Here is a 19,432-nt window from a genome sequence, read left to right as displayed (position 1 = left end):
ACAGTTGTCGACACAGTTTTATGTTGACTGATACCTTCCTCTAGATTAACTGATTCGATAAGCTCAGATCCGTTTTGGTGCTAGGAGGTCTGAGACGTTACCTTCACAAATATATTCTCCAGTTATCTGCTCGAAGAAATTTTCGGACAAGTCATTCGAAATAATGCCACACGAATCCCTGTCTCTGGCACCAATTTTGATAACATGGCTCTCCCAAACTGTACCTGACAGGTTGACATCACCCCTTATTACAGCAGTATAAGCAGGAAAGTTAATTAAACCAGAAAGTACGACTGCAAAAAACAAGACATAATGATTGGTAGATGTGGGGGACATGTAGGATAACGACCGCAACTGACACTGGCCATTCACTGGAAAAAAACAGAGCAAGCAACCAGTATTCTATAAAGCCACAGAATTCCAGCGTAAGGCTGTATGGCAGGTAAGCCGTGTATGAATGATGACAACAGACAATTACTGTGGCACTAAATTAATGATGATAAACTACCCAAGCCCGGAAGAGAGTGGACAGATTTCCCACAAATTTTCGGGTAGCACTTGTCTCTCGACCTACTATTTATGTTGTCACGCACACAGGCAAAGTTATTAAGTTTTTATGACAGAGGAACCAAATGGAGATTTTCGCAACAAACTTAACGGACTTTTTAAGTTCTTCGTTTCATTCCATCACTAAAAACTTACAGTTACACGTTTTTTATAGTGGAACTGCGAATGTACGGCACGATTGACTCTCATACTCTTCTTTCTTCTTCTTTCTACGAGTTTCCTACACCATGTGGTGTCTCTTACATTCACGTTTCCATCTCTTCCCACCTTGCCAGTCCTCTTCTTCCATGGTCCTGTCCTGCATCGCACGCCTCGTTCCATCGTTCCAATGTAACAGGGACCTTCCTCTTTTTTTTTGTATCATGCAGAGCTCCAATGCCGTAGTTTAGAAGGTTTACTTTCCTCAGGCGTTCTTCTAAGATGTCCCTACCACGTTAGCTGTTTATTTTCAGTTATGTCTACAATATCCTTTGTAACTCCCATCTGCTCTCGCAACACTTCATTTCTTATTTTGCCTCCTCTTGTTACTTCACAACTTCGTCTCCAGAAATCCATTTCCATTGTCTTTAATTTCTTTTCATTGACCCTGTAGACTTCCCACGGTTCAGCACCGTACAGACCAATGCTCTCAACTATAGTTTCGTATATCCTGTAAGGTGTCAGGCAAATCCAACACCTTCCATGAAAACCCTGACATGATAAGCAAATCCAGTAGTATGTCACATAGCTCCGAATAAATCGTGACATTAAATTAACCAAAGTAATACGAGTAACGAGTGAGCAAATGGAATACCACAGACTAACACCAGAATGCCTAAATGCATGTCATACCTTCCCACCATGAGACAGACGCAGTTCCGAGGGGAGAAACGAGAACAGAAGCCGAGAGCAGAACCGTGTTAAGCTAGAAGGCCCTACGATAAGGGACGGACTGGACACCCACGTCGCCAGCTAACCACTAGGACCACCCCAGCTGCAAGTTTTAGCGTGAGACTTTTCCGCGTCTCTGTTACGTCAGGACCACCCCCCAGTCCATGTTAAAAGATAGAGCCCTCCAGAAGAACAGTACAGATCTTACGATAACGCTAAAAGGACCACACCAGCTGCAAGTTTTACCGTGAGACTTTTTCGCGTCTCTGTTATGTTGCAAACTTTAAAAACATTGCCCCACCACGAAAAGTATAACGTTTCTCATTGGATAGACAGAATTTTTGTAGGCGGAGCTTAAGGTTAACAATGAGACCCTGATTGGTCAGATAAAAACACAGCCAGATAGTTTTTTTAAACCAACTTCGGTAAATTGTAGTAAGGAGAAGTTAGGAGAGAGTTGCTTCCGAGACGGCGAGGTGAGCAGAGCTGTGCTGTCCGCCGCCCCCTGACGAACACCGACAAGGTAATGAACGCACGCGATGCCGCATAACAGCGCATAAAGCTTCACTCAGAACTGCAGAAGTCTCATCTGTTACACCCCCTTTTTGCGTAATACTAGTGTCGATCGTCAAATTAAAGCTCATGGTGTTCACATTTGCCACTTGAAGTAAAAATCTGAAACGCGATGATTTTTCTGTTATATAGTTATTGAGAAGCCACATCAGCCACTGTAATTTACGACAAGTTAGATAAGTAATTATAGATAATTGAGGGTCACTGTAGACCATTCTGATAGTTTTCTCTTTTGTGAAACTTAATTTAAGCTAGATTATAGATGTGATATGGCATAGGTCATCCTTCGATCCATTGTAGAACTTGGAAACCCATTCAGGGAATATTCGTTCACATTTTTGTTGAACGCAGTTGGTTTTTACCATCCTGTTTTAAAACATTTCCTTTTATCAATAGTGCAATTTATAAACAATGTTTTGTGAGTAGAATAAAATGTCCAATGGTAAACTTAACTGTTTTTTCAATGTTATTTTACCAGCTAACTAAAAATAGGAAAGCCTTGAACCCCTTCCACTAAATTTAGTTAGTATTAAGATTCTCTTATAGGGAGTGCAGTGGAGCTGACGCTGAAATCATTAAGTATTTGGTTATATCATCGCTAGTCTCACTGAACTCTTCTGAATTCTACACGTCATGTGTGGTCTGACGTCTCCTTACCAGCAACAGGTCCCAGGTTCAAACTAGTGAATTCCCTAAAAAACACACTCAGAGCGTCGTTGCGCGAAAGTGGTAGGGAGACACGATATAGAACAAACAGACACCACGCAGAATGTTAGAATCCTCCTTTTCAAATTTTTTCATCTACATCTACGTGATTACTGTGCTATTCACAACAATGTGCCTGGTAGAGGATTCAATAAACCATCTTCATGCTGTCTCTCGATCGTTTCTATCGTTCCAGTCTCGAATGGCGCGCGGGGAAAACGAGCACTTAAGTTTTTCTGTGTGAGCTCTGATTTCTCTTATTCTATCGTGGTGACCATTCCTCCCTATGTAGGTGGGTGCCAACAGAATGTTTTCGCGATCGGAGGAGAAAACTGGTGGTAGAAATTTAATGAGAAGATCCCGTCGCAACGAGCAACGCCTTTATTTTAATGACTGCCACTCCGATTCACGTATCATGTCTGTGGCACTATCTCCCCTATTTCGCTACAATACAAAACGAGCCCCCCTTCTTTGAACCTTTGACGTAGTTTTATTCGACATAGTGTAGTGTAACTGTTTAGTTGCCACCTTTTGTTTTCCCATTCTGTGCTTTATTTCCTCGCTTCTTCCACCTTTATCCTAAATGAGTGTCCCTGAATATTTATATGATAGACTACACTTTACTATAGATCCATCATACACAACAAGATCCCTTCCAATGCCTCCGACGACCAAGTATTCAGTCTTTGTAAAGCTAATTTTTAAGCCCCACCGCTCATATTCTTCTTTAAGTTTTCTTAACGTAGAAAACACATCCTGTTCTTTCTCGGTAAAGATGATCTTATCGCCAGCGAAATGTAGGGAGAACAGGATCTCATTACCTACTCTAATTCCCATGTTTATGCAGTTCCTTTTACAATTTTTCAGTGCTTGATTGAAAATTATTTTAAAGAGGATAGAAGCTAAGCAGCATCCTTGCCTCAGTCCTTTGCTAACCTTAAGTTTCTGTAATAGTAACTTCACAACTCTAACACGACATGTGTCGTCTGAATATAACTTTATAAGGGCCTGTACACAAAATTTATGAATGTTCGGGTTGTTAATTGCCTCCCAAGCCCTAGAAAAGTGGTACACTGTCATAGGCCTTCTGCAAGTCTATAAAAACCATACGCGTTTGCAAGTTATGGGTCATTTTCTTGTCAGTCACCTGTCTAATGCTGGAAATATTATTGATACAAGATCTATCTGCCCGAAAGCCTCTGTTCTTCTACTTTTTCCAATTTCTCTCTCATTTCTAGTTTTAATGGCCTTGCCATGTTGTCTCTATATAGAACTGAGAACTATGATGCCTCGACAATTTGCGCAGTCATCCTTGCTTTCCTTTTTAAGTATGTTTGTGATGAACGATTCTTAAACTCAACACAGACTTAGAGATCAATATCACATCGATTGTTTCTAACTATAGGCTTTTTCGTTTGCATATATAATTTTTTTATGCACAACATGAGTGATGTGCGCTCAACTTGACATTTGTCGTAACAGAACATTCTTTGTGTTAATGTACCTTTATTTCTACTGTTTGGTTTCCTTCAATCTGTTGTCTCTTGTGAACGTTAGTCAGTTGTTCCCTGACAAGGACCCAATTAGCTGGAAATATTAGAAGAAAAATTCATTTTTTTGTTTGTTTGTCACCTTTAGCGTCTAGAGTCTTTGTTCTCGTGCAGGTTTGACTTCCGCACAAGGCAAAACTCCAGACGAATAACTTCAGAAAATACTTCCTAACATTTGAATTTATTCTCACTGGTATTGACAATCTGCATTTTATTTCGCCTCCACTTCGGCTATTGTCATGTATTTTGCAGCCCAATAGTAAAATTCTTATACTACTTAACATTTTTTTTCTTTATTGTGATTTCATTCCCCGGCCCCATATGGGCAGGGGAGGGCTGTCAGCAGGACAATCCGCCGCTCTTCAGCCGAGTGACATGACAACTAAAACAAGAATACAATAATACATACATAAGGAGGTAAAAAGGGGAACATAAAACAGAGTCAGGGGAGAAAATGGAGGTAAAAATACACTGACATGTAGACGTTCATTGGGGACAGTTAAAAAAAGTCACCAGAAAGTTAAAAAACACAGTTGGGGATTCTTAAAACACAGAGAAGACACTGGATGCGCATGCACAGGTTAAAAGTTGGCCACAGTATTAAAAACACTCCGAAAAACACACTTAAAACCCACTTGGAGCACACACGACGAAGAATAAAACTACCAGGTGGGACCTGCCGAGGGAAAGGTCAGAGAGGATGGAAAAGGAGGGGAGAGCACGGGGCAGCTGGGGAAGCGGCGGGATGATGAGGGGCGGGGCAACCGTGGGTTCACGAAGAGCCAGGAGACACATGGGGCGGGAGAGGAAAAGGGAAGACAGGGCAGGAGGGAGCGCAGAGACACTGAAAGAAGGCACAAGAGATGGAGGGGGAGTAGGAGGGGAAATCCGCTCAGAAGGAGGGAGGGGGAGGAGAGGGAGCCCAGAGGAGGAGGCAGGAAGAGGGGGTTAGAGTTGGTAGGAAGGGCGAAGCTCATCATCCGGGAGTGGTAGACGGTGGAAGTTGCGTTGGGAAAGGAGATGGAGGGTGTGGAGATGGAGAGAGGGAGGGACACAACGGTAAAGGCGCGGCAACTGGTTGGGAGTGGAGAGGAAGGGAGACACCAGGGGGTGAGGGGGATCAAGGCGGCGGACAATATATAGTGTGCGGATGTGTTCAAGGAAAAGGAGAAGGTGGGGGAAGGGGATGAGGTCATAGAGGATGCGCGTGGGGGACGGAAGGCGGACGCGGAAGTTGAGGCGGAGTGCATGGCGTTCGAGGATTTGGAGGGCGTTATAGAACCGGGGAGGGGCGGAAATCCAAGCGATGCTGGCATAACAAAGGATGGGGCGGATCATGGATTTGTAGGTGTGGAGGATACTTAACTTGTAGTAAAATGTTATATATGCCACGCGATCAAACGAGTATACCAGAGAACGTTCATCAGTCAATAGATGTATACGTTTTCGGACTATCATTAATAGGAAATAAGACGCCTCATCGGATTCCTCATACTCATTGACGTATTATCACCACCTCACTACTGAATGGAGAAACGCAGGAAGACCGACTATTGGCGGGAGTACTATATATACGAGGATTATTTGGAAAATGAGATCCGAATCGCCGTAGCTAATCGAACGGTTCGCGGAAACTAAAACGCGCATGCGCACCGACTCCCGGAATGCCTTGCACGTCAGACGACGCCATCTGTATTGGTACTGTCACAGTGTGTTGCTTACAGCGTCACTTCAAAATGTTTAAAACAATTTATCACCTCACCAAAAGTGAAATACTGTCATTGATCATGTTCTTTACAGCAAAGGACGTTGTAGCAGCGAACAACTCGTCGACAAATAAGAGAGATGTATGGCCCCAATGCAATCAGTGACAACGAAGTACGTAAGTGAGTGAGAGCTTTTAAGAACGGACGGGAAAATTTCCATCATGAAGCGCGATTAGTGATCTCAGAAGATTTGGTCAAAGCTGTGGTTGATTGGCTGATATGGGGAAGGGACCAAACAGTGAGGTCATCGGTCCTATCGGATTGGGGAAGAATGGGGAAGGAAATCGGCTGTGCCCTTTGAAAGGAACCACCCCGGCAGTTGCCTGAAGCGATTTAGGAAAATCACGGAAAGCCTAAATCAGGTTCGCCGGACGGGCGTTTGAACTGTCTCCCTCCCGAATGCGAGTCCAGTGTGCTAACCACTGCGCCACCTCACTCGGTAAAGCTGTGGAAGACCGGCAATTCACAATTTCAACTTCTGCACTGAAATTTCCGAGTGTGGATAAAACAACTTTGCACAAAATCGTCTCTGAAGCGTTGCAGATTCACAAATTCTGCACGCCTTAGATTCTCAGGCTGCTTATTGAGAATCACTAAAAGGAAATAATGAGTTGTGCTCTTGATTTTTTGGACGCATAACAGAGATGATCAGTTTTTTATAGAAGATTGTCACAGAGGACGAGACGTGGGTTTCCCACATGACCCCAGGGTCCCCACGTCAGTCAATAAAAGGGCCTCACACGGCATCATCAAAGTCAAGCAGACAATCTCAGCATGCAAAGTTATGGCAGCCGTCTTTTGGGATAGTTATAGAGTCTTGTAATCCGAGTTTCTGCGACAAGGGTCAACAACCAATGCAGCCGCTTACGGCGCCACTCTGACTAAACTTCGACGTGCTATACAGAATACGTAGTTTTCTTACTTCTGGAGTTTTGCAGCTGCATGACAATTGCAGACCCCATTTTGTCATTCGCATCCAAAACCGGTCAGATCTTCTGTAGGGGAACAGTTTGTCCACCCACCATACTGTCCGGACTCGGCGCCCAGCGAATTTCACTTGTTCCGCTACTTAAAGGAGTTTCTCGGCGGCAAGCGCTTCGCAACAGTCAGATGATGAGGTGAAACAAGAAAATAAAGACTGGTTTCTTCACAGGCGGCAGACATCTACGAAAGGGGTACAAATGCTTGTAGAACGTTATGACAAATGCTTAAACAAATATGGAGACTATGTAGAAAAATAGAGAAACGTGTAAGAAATGAAATAAAAACAGCTTTTCGAAGAAAGTCTGTGATACTATTAGGTTTGCTACACCACGAAGATGACGTGCTACAAACGCGGAATTTAACCGACAGGAAGAAGATGTTGTGATATGCAAATGATTAGCTTTTCAGAGCATTCACACAAGGTTGGCGCCGGTGAAGACACCTACAACGTGCTGCCACAAACAGCAGTTGACCGGCGTTGCCTGGTAAAACGTTGTTGTGATGCCTCGTGTAAGGAGGAGAAATGCGTACCAACACGTTTACGACTTTGATAAAGGTCGGATTGTAACCTATCGCGATTGCGGTTTATCGTATCGCGACATTGCTGCTCGCGTTGGTCGAGATCCAATGACTGTTAGCAGAACATGGAATCGGTGGGTTCAGGAGGGTAATACGGAGCGCCGTGCTGGATCCCAACGGCCTCGCATCACTAGCAGTCGAGACGACAGGCATTTTATCCGCATGGCTATAACGGATCGTACAGCCACGTCTCGATCCCTCAGTCAACAGATGGGGACGTTTGCAAGACAACAACCATCTGCATGAACAGTTCGACGACGTTTGCAGCAGCGTGGACTGTCAGCTCGGAGACCATGGCTGCGGTTACCCTTGACGCGCCATCACAGACAGGAGCGCTTGCAATGGTGTACTCAACGACGTACCTGGGTGCACGAATGGCAAAACGTCATTTTTTTCGGATGAATCCAGGTTGTGTTTACAGCATCATGATGGTCGCATCCGTGTTTGGCGACATCGCGGTAAACGCACATTGGAAGCGTGCATTCGTCAGCACCATACTGGCGTATCACCCAGCGTGATGGTATGGGGTGCCATTGGTTACACGTCTCGGTCACCTCTTGTTCGCATTGACGGCGCTTTGAACAGTGGACGTTACATTTCAGATGTGTTACGACCCGTGGCTCTACGCTTCATTCGATCCCTGCGAAACCCTACATTTCAGCAGGATAATGCACGACCTCATGTTGCAGGTCCCGTACGGGCCTTTCTGGATACAGAAAATGTTCGACTGCTGCCCTGGCTAGCATATTAACCAGATGTCTCATCAACTGAAAACGTCTGGTCAATGGTGGCCGGGTAACTGGCTCGTCACAATGCGCCAGTGACTACTCTCGATGAACTGTGATATCGTGTTGAAGCTGTATGGGCAGCTGTACTGTACACGTCATCCAAGCTCTGTTTGATTGAATGCGCAGGCGTATCAAAGCCGTTATTACGGCCAGAGGTGGTTGTTCTGGGTACTAGGGTCGCCCACAAAGTAAGTTCCGTTTGTTCTTCTATCCGCGGTGCGCTACGATCACAGTTCCGAGCGTGCGCGGCAGTTACTCTGACTCAAGGAGAAGACATCTACGTCATTTTCAGATCGTTGCTGCCGACGTGTGCTGTGTAGTGCTTCTTTATAACGTCAGCCGTAATTGAAAATGCCGCCGCGTGTGAAATCAGATCTGTGGTTCGTTTTCGAAATGCAAAGAAAGTTACACGAAAAGAAACTCATCGGCAAATCTGCGAGGTTTACGGACAAAATGGTATGAGTGATTCAATGGTTAGAAGATTGGTCAAACTGTTCAATGAAGGACATGATCAAGTGCACTATTAAGAACGAATTGGACGCCCGTCTGTGTTTACTGATGAACTGGTTCTCACGATTGGAGAGAAGATTAAGCACAACCGTAAGTTCACATTTAGTGTCCCTTGCTATGGAAGTTCCGCAAATCTCACCATCACAAATTCATGAAATTTACTGAAAAACTGAAATTTCGAAAACTTTGCTCACGTTGGGTGCCCAAAATTCTTACTGAACAACACAAAAAACAAAGGGTTGACTTCAGTTTTGACACGCTACAATGAAGAAGGCGATGGTTTTCTCTCGCGTATAGTCACGGGGGATGAAACTTCGGTATCGTACGACACACCTTAAAAAATACGGCAATCAATCGAATGGGGGGACACTTCATTCCCAATGAAGGTTAAGCCTAAGCAAATCTTGACACCTCGAAAAGTCATGTGCACTGTTTTCTGAAACAGAAAAGGCATTTTGCTGATAGATTTCTTACCACGAGGCCAAACAATCAATGCACATGGTTACAGCGAGATCATTAAGAAATTGCGCCGCGCAATACAGAACAAGTGCCGAGCTTTACTGTCAAAAGGTGTTGCTTTTTCCACGATAATGCCCGACCTCACACGGCGAATGTGACCCAACAACTCTTACAGGAATTTCACTGGGATGTGTTTGATCATCCTCCGTACAGCCCGGACCTCGCTCCTAGCGGCTTTCATTTCTTCTTACACCTAAAATTTGTCCTTGGTGGTCAACACTTCAACGATGATGAAGAGCTGAAAGAACATGTTACCACATTGTTGAATACACAGGCGGCAACCTTCTATGAAGAAGGCATACAAAAACTTGTGCCACGCTATGACAAGTGCCTACAAAATTTCGGAAGCTATGTAGAAAAGTAGTTTAACAGTTATAGAGTTTTGTACAATAAATATTTTTTCTGTATTTTTACACGTTTGTTTTATATAACGAAACGGAACTTACTTTGTGACATACCTCGTATATATATCTGGTTAAAACATATTTAAAGCCACACACACACACACACACACACACACACACACACACACCACACACACACACACACACACACACACACACACACATTATATACTACGTTTTAACCAAGTAAGTATAGGTTGAAGTTTTCTCCGCGTTCATGCATATAAATTGGATAAACGTTGACAAGATTCGTTCATACGTCCTTTGGTGAGCGTTGCCAGGCTCGTGATACCATCGGAAATTGTACTAAACGCATTCTCTGAAAATTATTTGGAGGAGTTAGTTCATGAGCCTACGCGAATAGTAAAGGTTTTGAAAACGCACTTGACCTCTTAGCAACAAATAATCCTGAGTTAATAATGAGCATAGAAACTGATACAGGGATTAGTGAATACAGATTTATCGTAGCCAGACTGAATATTGTAATTCCCAAATCCTCCAAAAATAAACGAAAAATATACCTATTCAAAAAAGCAGATAAAATTCACTTGACGCCTTCCTGCGAGACAATCTCAGCTCATTCCAAATTAATAATATAAGTGTAGACCAGATGTGGCTTGAATTCAGGAGAAATAGTATCGTCAGCAACTGAGAGATTTATACCAAATAAATTAATAAACGACGGAGCTGATCCTCCTAGGTACACAAAACGGGTTAGAACACTTGCAGAAACAACGAAACAAACATGCCAAATTTAAAGAGACGCAAAATCCCCAAGATTGGCGATCTTTTACAGAATCTCGAATTTTAGCGCGGACTTCAATGCGAGATGCTTATAACAGTTTCCACAACGAAACTTTGTCTCGAAACTTGGCAGAAAATCCCAAGAAATTCCTGTCGTATGTGAAGTATGTCAGTGGCAAGAAACAATCAATGCCTTCTCTGCGTGATAGCAATGGAGATACTATCGAAGACAGTGCTGCCAAAGCAGAGTTACTAAAACAGCCTTTCGAAATGCCTTCACAAAAGAAAATGAAGTAAATATTCCAGAACTCGAATCGAGAACAACTGCCAACATGAATAACGTAGAAGTAAATATCCTCGGAGTAGTGAAACAACTTAAATCAGTTAATAAAAGCAAGTCTTCTGGTCCAGACTGTGTACCAATTAGGTTCCTTTCGGAGTATGCATAACAATCATATACAACCAAATACTGGAAAGTTGCACAAGTCACACCAATATTTAAGAAAGGTGGTAGGCGTAATCCGCTTAATTACAGGCCCATATCGTTAACGTCGATATGCAGCAGGATTTTGGAACGTATATTGTGTTCGAACATTATGAATTATCTCGAAGAAAACTGTCTATTGACACACAGTCAACATGGGTTTAGAAAACATCGTTCTTGTGAAACACAACTAACTCTTTATTCACATGAGGTGTTGAGTCAACATGGGTTTAGAAAACATCGTTCTTGTGAAACACAACTAACTTTTTATTCACATGAAGTGTTGAATGCTATTGATAATGGATTTCAGATCGATTCCGTATTTCTGGATTTCCGGAATGCTTTTGACACTGTACCACACGAGCGGCTCGTAGTGAAATTGCGGTAGTTATGTGACTGGATTTGTGATTTCCTGTCAGAGAAGTCACAGTTCGTAGTAACTGACGGAAAGTCATCGAGTAAAACAGAAGTGATTTCTGGCGTTCCCGAAGGGCGTTATACGCCCTTTGCTTTTCCTTATCTATATAAATGATTTGGGAGACAATCTGAGCAGCCGTCTTATGTTGTTTGCAGATGACGTTGTCGTTTATCGACTAATTAAGTCATCAGAAGATCAAAACAAATTGCAAAACGATTTAGAAAAGATATCTGAATGGTGCGAAAATTGGCAGTTGACTCTAAACAATGAAAAGTGTGGGGTCATCCACATGAGTGCTAAAAGGACGCGTTAAACTTCGGCTACACGATAAATCAGTCTAATTTAAAGGCCGTAAATTCAACTAAATACCTAGGTATTACAATTACGAACAACGTAACTTGGAAGGAACACATAGAAAATGTTGTGAAGAAGGCAAACCAAAGACTGCGTTTTATTGGCAGGACACTTAGAAAATGTAACAGACCTATTATGGAGACTGCCTCCGCTACGCTTGTCCGTCTTCTTTTAGAATACTGCTGCTAGATTTGGGATCCTTACCAGTTAGGACTGACGGAGTACATCAAGAAAGTTCAAAGAAGGGCAGCACGTTTTGTATTATCGCGAAATATGGGAGAGAGTGTCACAGAAATGATACAGGATTTGGGCTGGAAATCATTAAAAGAAAGGCGTTTTTCGTTGCGACGGAATTTTATGACGAAATTCCAATCACCAACGTCCTCCTCCGAATGCGAAAATATTTTGTTGACACCGATCTACAAAGGGAGAAACGATCACTACGATAAAATAAGGCCTGCCGGAGTGGTCGTGCGGTTCTAGGCGCTGCAGTCTGGAGCCGAGCGACCGCTACGGTCGCAGGTTCGAATCCTGCCTCGGGCATGGATGTGTGTAATCTCCTTAGGTTAGTTAGGTTTAAGTAGTTCTATGTTCTAGGTGACTGATGACCTCAGAAGTTAAGTCGCATGGTGCTCAGAGCCATTTGAACCATATTTGATAAAATAAGGAAAATCAGGACTCGTACGGAAAGACATAGGTGTTCGTTCCTTTTTTTGGAATAATAGAGAATTGTGAAGGTGGTTCGATGATCCCTCTGCCAGGCACTTAAATGTGATTTGCAGAGTATCCATGTAGATGTAGATGTAGATATGGTAGAGTCAGACTTTAATACATATACAACCGTCTTGCTCACTGTGATGTTCATAACAGCTGGAATCAGTTTTTATCTCTTATTTACTATTTGTCCAGATGCGGTATTCAGTGTGTACAGAGAGTGCGTACCACAGATCTATCTATTTATGGTTTCAGAGTTTTTAACAGACTTGTCCCATGTGACTCTCTGCCCTGGTCAGCGGTTGCACGTTTATTTACTGTGACAGTAGCGTTCGACACGACCAGGAAGTGTGGCTGAGACGAAGTAACACCGCACCTCACACGCAACTGATGGAGGAAATTGTGTGATGATCGTATTTACGTGTATTTTAAAGAGATGGTCCCTCTCATTCCGTTTAGAGTTTCACAGTTTCATGATATGCACACTCGGCTATGTGTTTACTGCAGAGGTAAGATACTTTCTTTCTACGAGGAGGTGACACTCTATGCCGTGGTCATGTAGACATGTTTATGTACAGGGTTATAATTACGTTTTGCATATTCACGAGGTTTTTATGTTTTCTAGTTCGACGTCATTTATAGTCATGATAAGGTTTTACACTTGACAGACACGTCGTTTGATGTAGACGCGCGCAGTATGTACGTAATCTTACGTCCCTGCTTTAGTCTATAGAAAGTTTTCTTCTGTAATCGAGTTAAATACGAATGCGTTTATTTGTTTTACTTGCCATTGCACCAGAAGCGACTAACGACGGGCTACATGCACGGATACTGGTCTGGCAACTAAATAGTTTTGAAGTGCAGTTCACAGTGTACGACATGTTGTTCTTAACTAAATACAATCAACTCTTACTAATTCGAACCTCTGCAATTGGTGCCCTCGATAAATCGCACTAACTGTCCTGTCTTTTGAAGAAAAAGGAATCTCGATAAATCGAAGAAACACCGTATGTATTGGTGCTCTTGATAAATCGAAGCGATTATGATGACTGAGCATCGACAAACAAAATATAATTCGAAATCACCCGATTTGACACTCGGTAGTTCAAATGTTTAGAGGTTCAGCTCTTCTTTGCATTCCTATGTTTAACCAAGAATGAATATCTTAGGAGAAAATGTTGCATTTGATGATTTCGTAGATTGTAACAGTTACGTAGAAAGCAGAAGAAGGAAGGCCGATTCTATCTGTATCTTCACAAGAAGCCAAGTCATCGTAAGAGCACATTTACGCCACCCGTCCGAAAATTTCTGAGACTGATTTTATTCGTGGCGCACAAGCGTCAGCGCAGTAAGCTAATTGCGGTGGCAGCTTGAACTAAGATCTGTAAACAAGAGATGTGCATTCGACCAGTCCTTTGTAAGCAGGCAGCGTTAAGTAGTGGGCGTGCAGGCGTATCGTCCTAAACGTCCTGTGTCATACATCTCTAAATCAAGTGTTCAACATATTCTCCACACTGTTTTCAAGACGAGAAAAGTCTGTAAAAAGTCTGTCTCGCACAGCTTGACCCACGAGCAAAAACCACATGTGTACACCTGCCTCGATTGAAATCAAAAACGTGGGCAATTCTTTCCTCGAAAAAATCTTAATGGATGACGAGACTTGGCATTATCAAAAAGATTTTATCACACAAGGACAAAGTGAGAATTCACATGAAGCTGACGATATAACAGACATTGAAACCAGTGAGATGCACGAGCTGAACATCATCACAAAGAAGGACTTTCATAACTGTTTCACATCGTTGTATGAATGTTCTGTACTTCGTATTCAATTGGTGGGAGACCACAAGCATTAAAACCGCCTTCTTAACCTTTCTCTATTTTTTTCTAATCCAGTCTTTAAACTTTTTGTACTAATGGGTCCATCTTTAGAAAGGTAGCAGACGACTAAAAAACGTAATCACCCAAGCACGCCGGGGGTAGCTGAAGCAGAAAAGATCATTGATTTTTAACTGTTTTGTATCAGAAATCCTTATTTCGACTATTTCTTGATTCAACCTTGGTCAGTCAGATTTTCGTTACATCGAAATCATACTTAATCGAACTATATCTTATATCCCTTAAATTTTGAATTTTCAAGAGTCTAATGTACATGCAACTTGCGGGACACCTATCATACAAGACTTCCTCAGGCTAGATTTTTTATTTGTATCGTAAATCCTTATTTTGACTATTTATTGATTTCCCCTTGAGCTACATGACTCCCCGTTAATCGAACTATTTTTGATGTCCCTTGAACTCTGAATTATCGAGAGTCGAGTGTACATACGACATTTTCATGTTGTCTTGATCGCAGTAATCCTAGTGGCAGCTTGAACTAACAACTGTGAACCACAGATGTGCATTTGACCTGTCAGTTGTGAGCAGGCAGTGTTAAGTAGAGGGCGTGCAGACGTAGTGAGTCAATGTTGCTGTCAAGCTGCGAAGCACTCAGGATACACATATTCCCACAAGCTCAATACTCTGAGGATTGGATGTGGGTGTAAGTCATTCATTTATTTTTTTATTTATTGTTCCGTGGGACCAAATTAAGGAGAAGTCTCCATGCTCATGGAACGAATCAATACATGAAATTATAACACGATAGTGGAAAGAGATAAAATGAAATACAAGAAACGTACTCAGGCGACAGTTCGTAAGTTTAAATAAAGAAAATCAACAATGTAACACTGAAATTTGCGTAATTTTTCAGCTCTTCCAGGAGCTCCTCGACAGAATAGAAGGAGTGAGCGATGAGGAAACTCTTCAGTTTAGACCTAAAAGAGTTTGGGCTACTGCTAAGATTTTTGAGTTCTTGTGGTAGCTTATTGAAAATGGATGCAGCAGAATAGTGCACTCCTTTCTGCACAAGAGTCAAGGAAGTGCATTCCACATGCAGATTTGATTTCTGCCTAGTATTAACTGAGTGAAAGCCGCTAACTCTTGGGAATAAGCTAATATTGCTAACAACAAACGACATTAAAGAAAATATATACTGTGAGGGCAATGTCAGAATTCCCAGACTATTGAATAGGGGTCGACAAGAGGTTCTCGAACTTACACCACATATATCTCGAACAACCCATTTTTGAGCCAAAAATACCCTTTTTGAATCAGAAGAATTACGCCAAAAAATAATACCATATGACATAAGCGTATGAAAATATGTGAAGTAGACTACTTTTCGTGTTGAACTGTCACTTATTTCAGATACTGTTCTAATGGTAAATAAAGCAGCATTTAGTTTCTGAACAAGATCCAGAACATGGGCTTTCCACAACAGCTTACTATCTATGCGAACGCCTAGGAACTTGAACTGTTCCGTCTCGCTTATAATATGCCCATTCTGTCTGATCAAAATATCAGTTCTTGTTGAACTGTGAGTTAGAAACTGTAAAAACCGAGTCTTACTGTGATTTAGCGTCAAATTATTTTCCACAAGCCACGAACTTATTTCATGAACTACATTATTTGGTAATGTTTCAGCATTACACACAAGATCCTTCACTACCAAGCTGGTGTCATCAGCAAACAGAAATATTTTTGAATCACCTGTAATACTAGAAGGCATATCATTTATATAAATAAGAAACAGCAGTGGCCCCAGCACCGACCCTTGGGGAATGCCCCACTTAACAGTGCCCCATTGGGACTGAACATCACTACCACTCTCAATACTGCGGAGAATTACCTTCTGCTTTCTGTTCTTAAAGTAAGAGGCGAACCAATTGTAAGCTACTTCCGTTACTCCATAATGGTCCAATTTCTACAGTAATATTTTGTGGTCAACACAGTCAAAAGCCTTCGTTAAATCAAAGAAAACACCTAGCGTTCGCAACCTTTTATTTAATCCGTCCAAAACCTCACAGAGAAAAGAGAATATAACATTTTCAGTTGTTAAACAGTTTCTAAAACCAAACTGTACATTTGACAGCAAATTATGTGAATTTAAATGCTCCAGTAACCTTGTATATGCAACCTTCTCGATAACTTTAGCAAACACCGATGGCATAGAAATAGATCTATAATTGTCAACATTATCCCTGTCTCCCTTTTTATAAAGTGGCTTCACTACCGAGTACTTTAGTCGGTCAGGAAACCGACCACTCCTAAAGGAAAAGTTACAGATATGGCTAAGTACTGGGCTAACATACATAGAACAATACTTCAGTATTCTGCTAGATACCCCGTCATATCCGTGAGAGTTCTCGGTCTTTAGTGATTTAATTATTAACTCAATCTCCCTCTTGTCAGTATCATGGAGGAGCATTTCAGGTAACAGTCTCGAACACTTTTTTCTACCAGTGCTATATGATTCCCCGTTGGGACTAGGTTTCTATTTAGTTCACCTGCTATATTCAGAAAATGATTATTAAATACTGTACATATATGCGACTTATCAGTAACACGGACCTTCCCACTACGCAGTGATTCTATATCCTCGACCTGTCTGCAGACCAGCCACTTCCTTTACGACTGACCATATGGTTCTAATTTTATCCTGAGACTTAGCTATTCTATCTCCATACCACATACTTTTTGCCTTCCTAATAACTTTTTTAAGCACATTACAATACTGTTTGTAATGGGCTGCTGCATTCAGATTTTGACTGTTTCTAACGTTTTGATATAACTGCCACTTTGTTCTACAGGATATTCTTATCCCTCTAGTCAGCCACCCAGGCTGCCTGTTTGCGCTAGTACCCTGTTTTGAACGTTCTAACGGAAAGCAACTTCCAAAGAGCACGAAAAAGTCTTGAGGAAAGCATTATATTTATCGTCTACTGTATCAGCACTATAAACATCTTGCCAGTCTTGTTCCTTCATAAGGTTTACAAAGGTCTATACAGCAACTGGATCAGCTTTCCTAAATGTTGATAACTATATTTAACGTGTGTTGCTGCACAAAAGTCTTTTAGAGTTAAAATTTGTGCATCATGATCTGAAAGGCTATTCACCTTTTTGCTAACAGAATGCCCTTCTAGTAACGAGGAATGAACAAAAATGTTGTCTATGGTTGTTCTACCGATCCCTTGCACTCTCGTTGGAAAGAATACGGTTTGCATAAGATTATATGAATTAAGGAGGTCTACCAGCATCCTTTTCCTTGCACAATCTCTGCGGATTGGATGTGGGTGTAAGTCACCCCGAGTTGACGGTGATGTTATGCGGAACGCTTGGTGCAGTCAGTGCAAGGGACGCCGTGGGAGACCCACCTGCCAGTCTCGGTCTACGGCGGCGGTCGCTGGCGGCGGCGGCAGGCTGTGGTGCTGAGGCGGCGGCGGCGGCGTCGTCCATGTCAGCTTCCGGAGGCGCCACGGCGGTTTCTGGCCGCCAGCGGTGGGTGCCGGTAGGTGCCTCAGCTGCCGTGAAGCGCCGTGGTGGGGCGCTGGCCAGTCGCGGCGGGGAGGTGCGCACGCCGCCTGGTCACTTACCTCTGCCGGCAGCCGTACCACCGTCACACTCTCACGTCACTGTGGGCTCATCCAGGAGAACGCTCTCCCCTCTCGTCCATTTAGGGATCCACGGAACCGGTGCTGGTTTAAGTACCGGGTGATCAAAAAGTCAGTATAAATTTGAAAACTTAATAAACCACGAAATAAAGTAGATACAAAGGTAAAAATTGACAAACATGCTTGGAATAACATGGGGTTTTATTAGAACCAAAAAAAGACAGAGTTCAAAAAATGTCCGACAGATGGCGCTGGACAGCAAAACGTCAGTGACTGCGCAAGACAATCGTGTATAAAAGGAGCTGTAATTAGAGAGAGAATCAGATGCGCCAGCAGTCGCAGCATGTTGACGTTTACCTGATAAGGCGCTTTTAGTGAAGCTGTATAAGAATGGGGAATGTGATAGTTCAGCGTTACGATCCTATCGCCATAGGAAGCGGATTCGAACGGGTAAAGGTCCGTCGACAAATGCTGCTGTGGCGAGAATGATTTCGAAGCACGAAGCCACGGGTTGTTTAGACGATAGACCCCGTAGTGGCCGACCGAGCACAAGGCGTAATGCTGCTGACAAGGGAACCTCCCCATCGCACCCCCCTCAGATTTAGTTATAAGTTGGCACAGTGGATAGGCATTGAAAAACTGAACACAGATCAATCGAGAAAACAGGAAGAAGTTGTGCGGAACTATGAAAAAATAAGCAAAATATACAAACTGAGTAGTCCATGCGAAAGATAGGCAACATCAAGGATAATGTGAGCTCAGGAGCACCTTGGTCCCGTGGTTAGCCTGAGCAGCTGCGGAACGAGAGGTCCTTGGTTCAAGCTTTCCCTTGAGTGAAAAGTTTACTTTCTTTATTTTCGCAAAGTTATGATCTGTCCGTTCGTTCATTGACGTCTGTTTCGCAAAACCGTGCGATTAGTAGGCAAAAGGACGTGCCTCTCCTATGGGAACCGAAAACATTTGATTACAAGGTCATAGGTAAACCGATTCCTCCACAGGAAAACACGTCTTATATATTCTATACGACACTGGTGACGGCATGTGCGTCACATGACAGGAATATGTTGTCGACCCACCTAACTTGTACACTTGGCGAATGGGTAAAAAGATTCTTCTACATTGCCCGATTTAGGTTTTCTTGTGGACGTGATAATCACTCCCAAAAAAGTGATGGAAACATAAGAGTTTGTCACATAAACTGCAACAAATGAATGCAACAGTTTCACAGTCGGCGCAGTTACCTCGCACCGGACGGACAGATAATAATTGTCTGAAAATAAAAAATTAAACTTTTCACTCGAGACAAGATTTGAACCATGGAACTTTCGTTCCCCAGCTGCTCACGCTAACCACGGGACCACGGCGCTCCTGAGCTCACACTATCCTTGATGTTGCTTATCTTTCACATGGA

General features: G+C 42.7%; 1 protein-coding gene across 1 annotated transcript in view; it reads right to left on the bottom strand.

Annotated features, from left to right (window-relative positions):
• Window positions 1-17,877, bottom strand: part of LOC124802934 (putative inorganic phosphate cotransporter) — a 210,385-nt gene extending 192,508 nt beyond the window's left edge. Inside the window, exon 1 of the mRNA XM_047264019.1 lies at window positions 17,785-17,877. Within this exon, the coding sequence (XP_047119975.1) occupies window positions 17,785-17,866 (82 nt within the window). The 5' untranslated portion in view covers window positions 17,867-17,877. The remainder of the gene's footprint in view (window positions 1-17,784) is intronic.
• Window positions 17,878-19,432: the final 1,555 nt, after the last annotated feature.

This window comes from Schistocerca piceifrons, chromosome 6 (assembly GCF_021461385.2).
Source record: "Schistocerca piceifrons isolate TAMUIC-IGC-003096 chromosome 6, iqSchPice1.1, whole genome shotgun sequence".
Classification (NCBI taxonomy): Eukaryota; Metazoa; Arthropoda; class Insecta; order Orthoptera; family Acrididae; genus Schistocerca; species Schistocerca piceifrons.
Note: the sequence above shows the minus strand (reverse complement) of the source record. Positions and strands in the feature narration are given on the sequence as shown.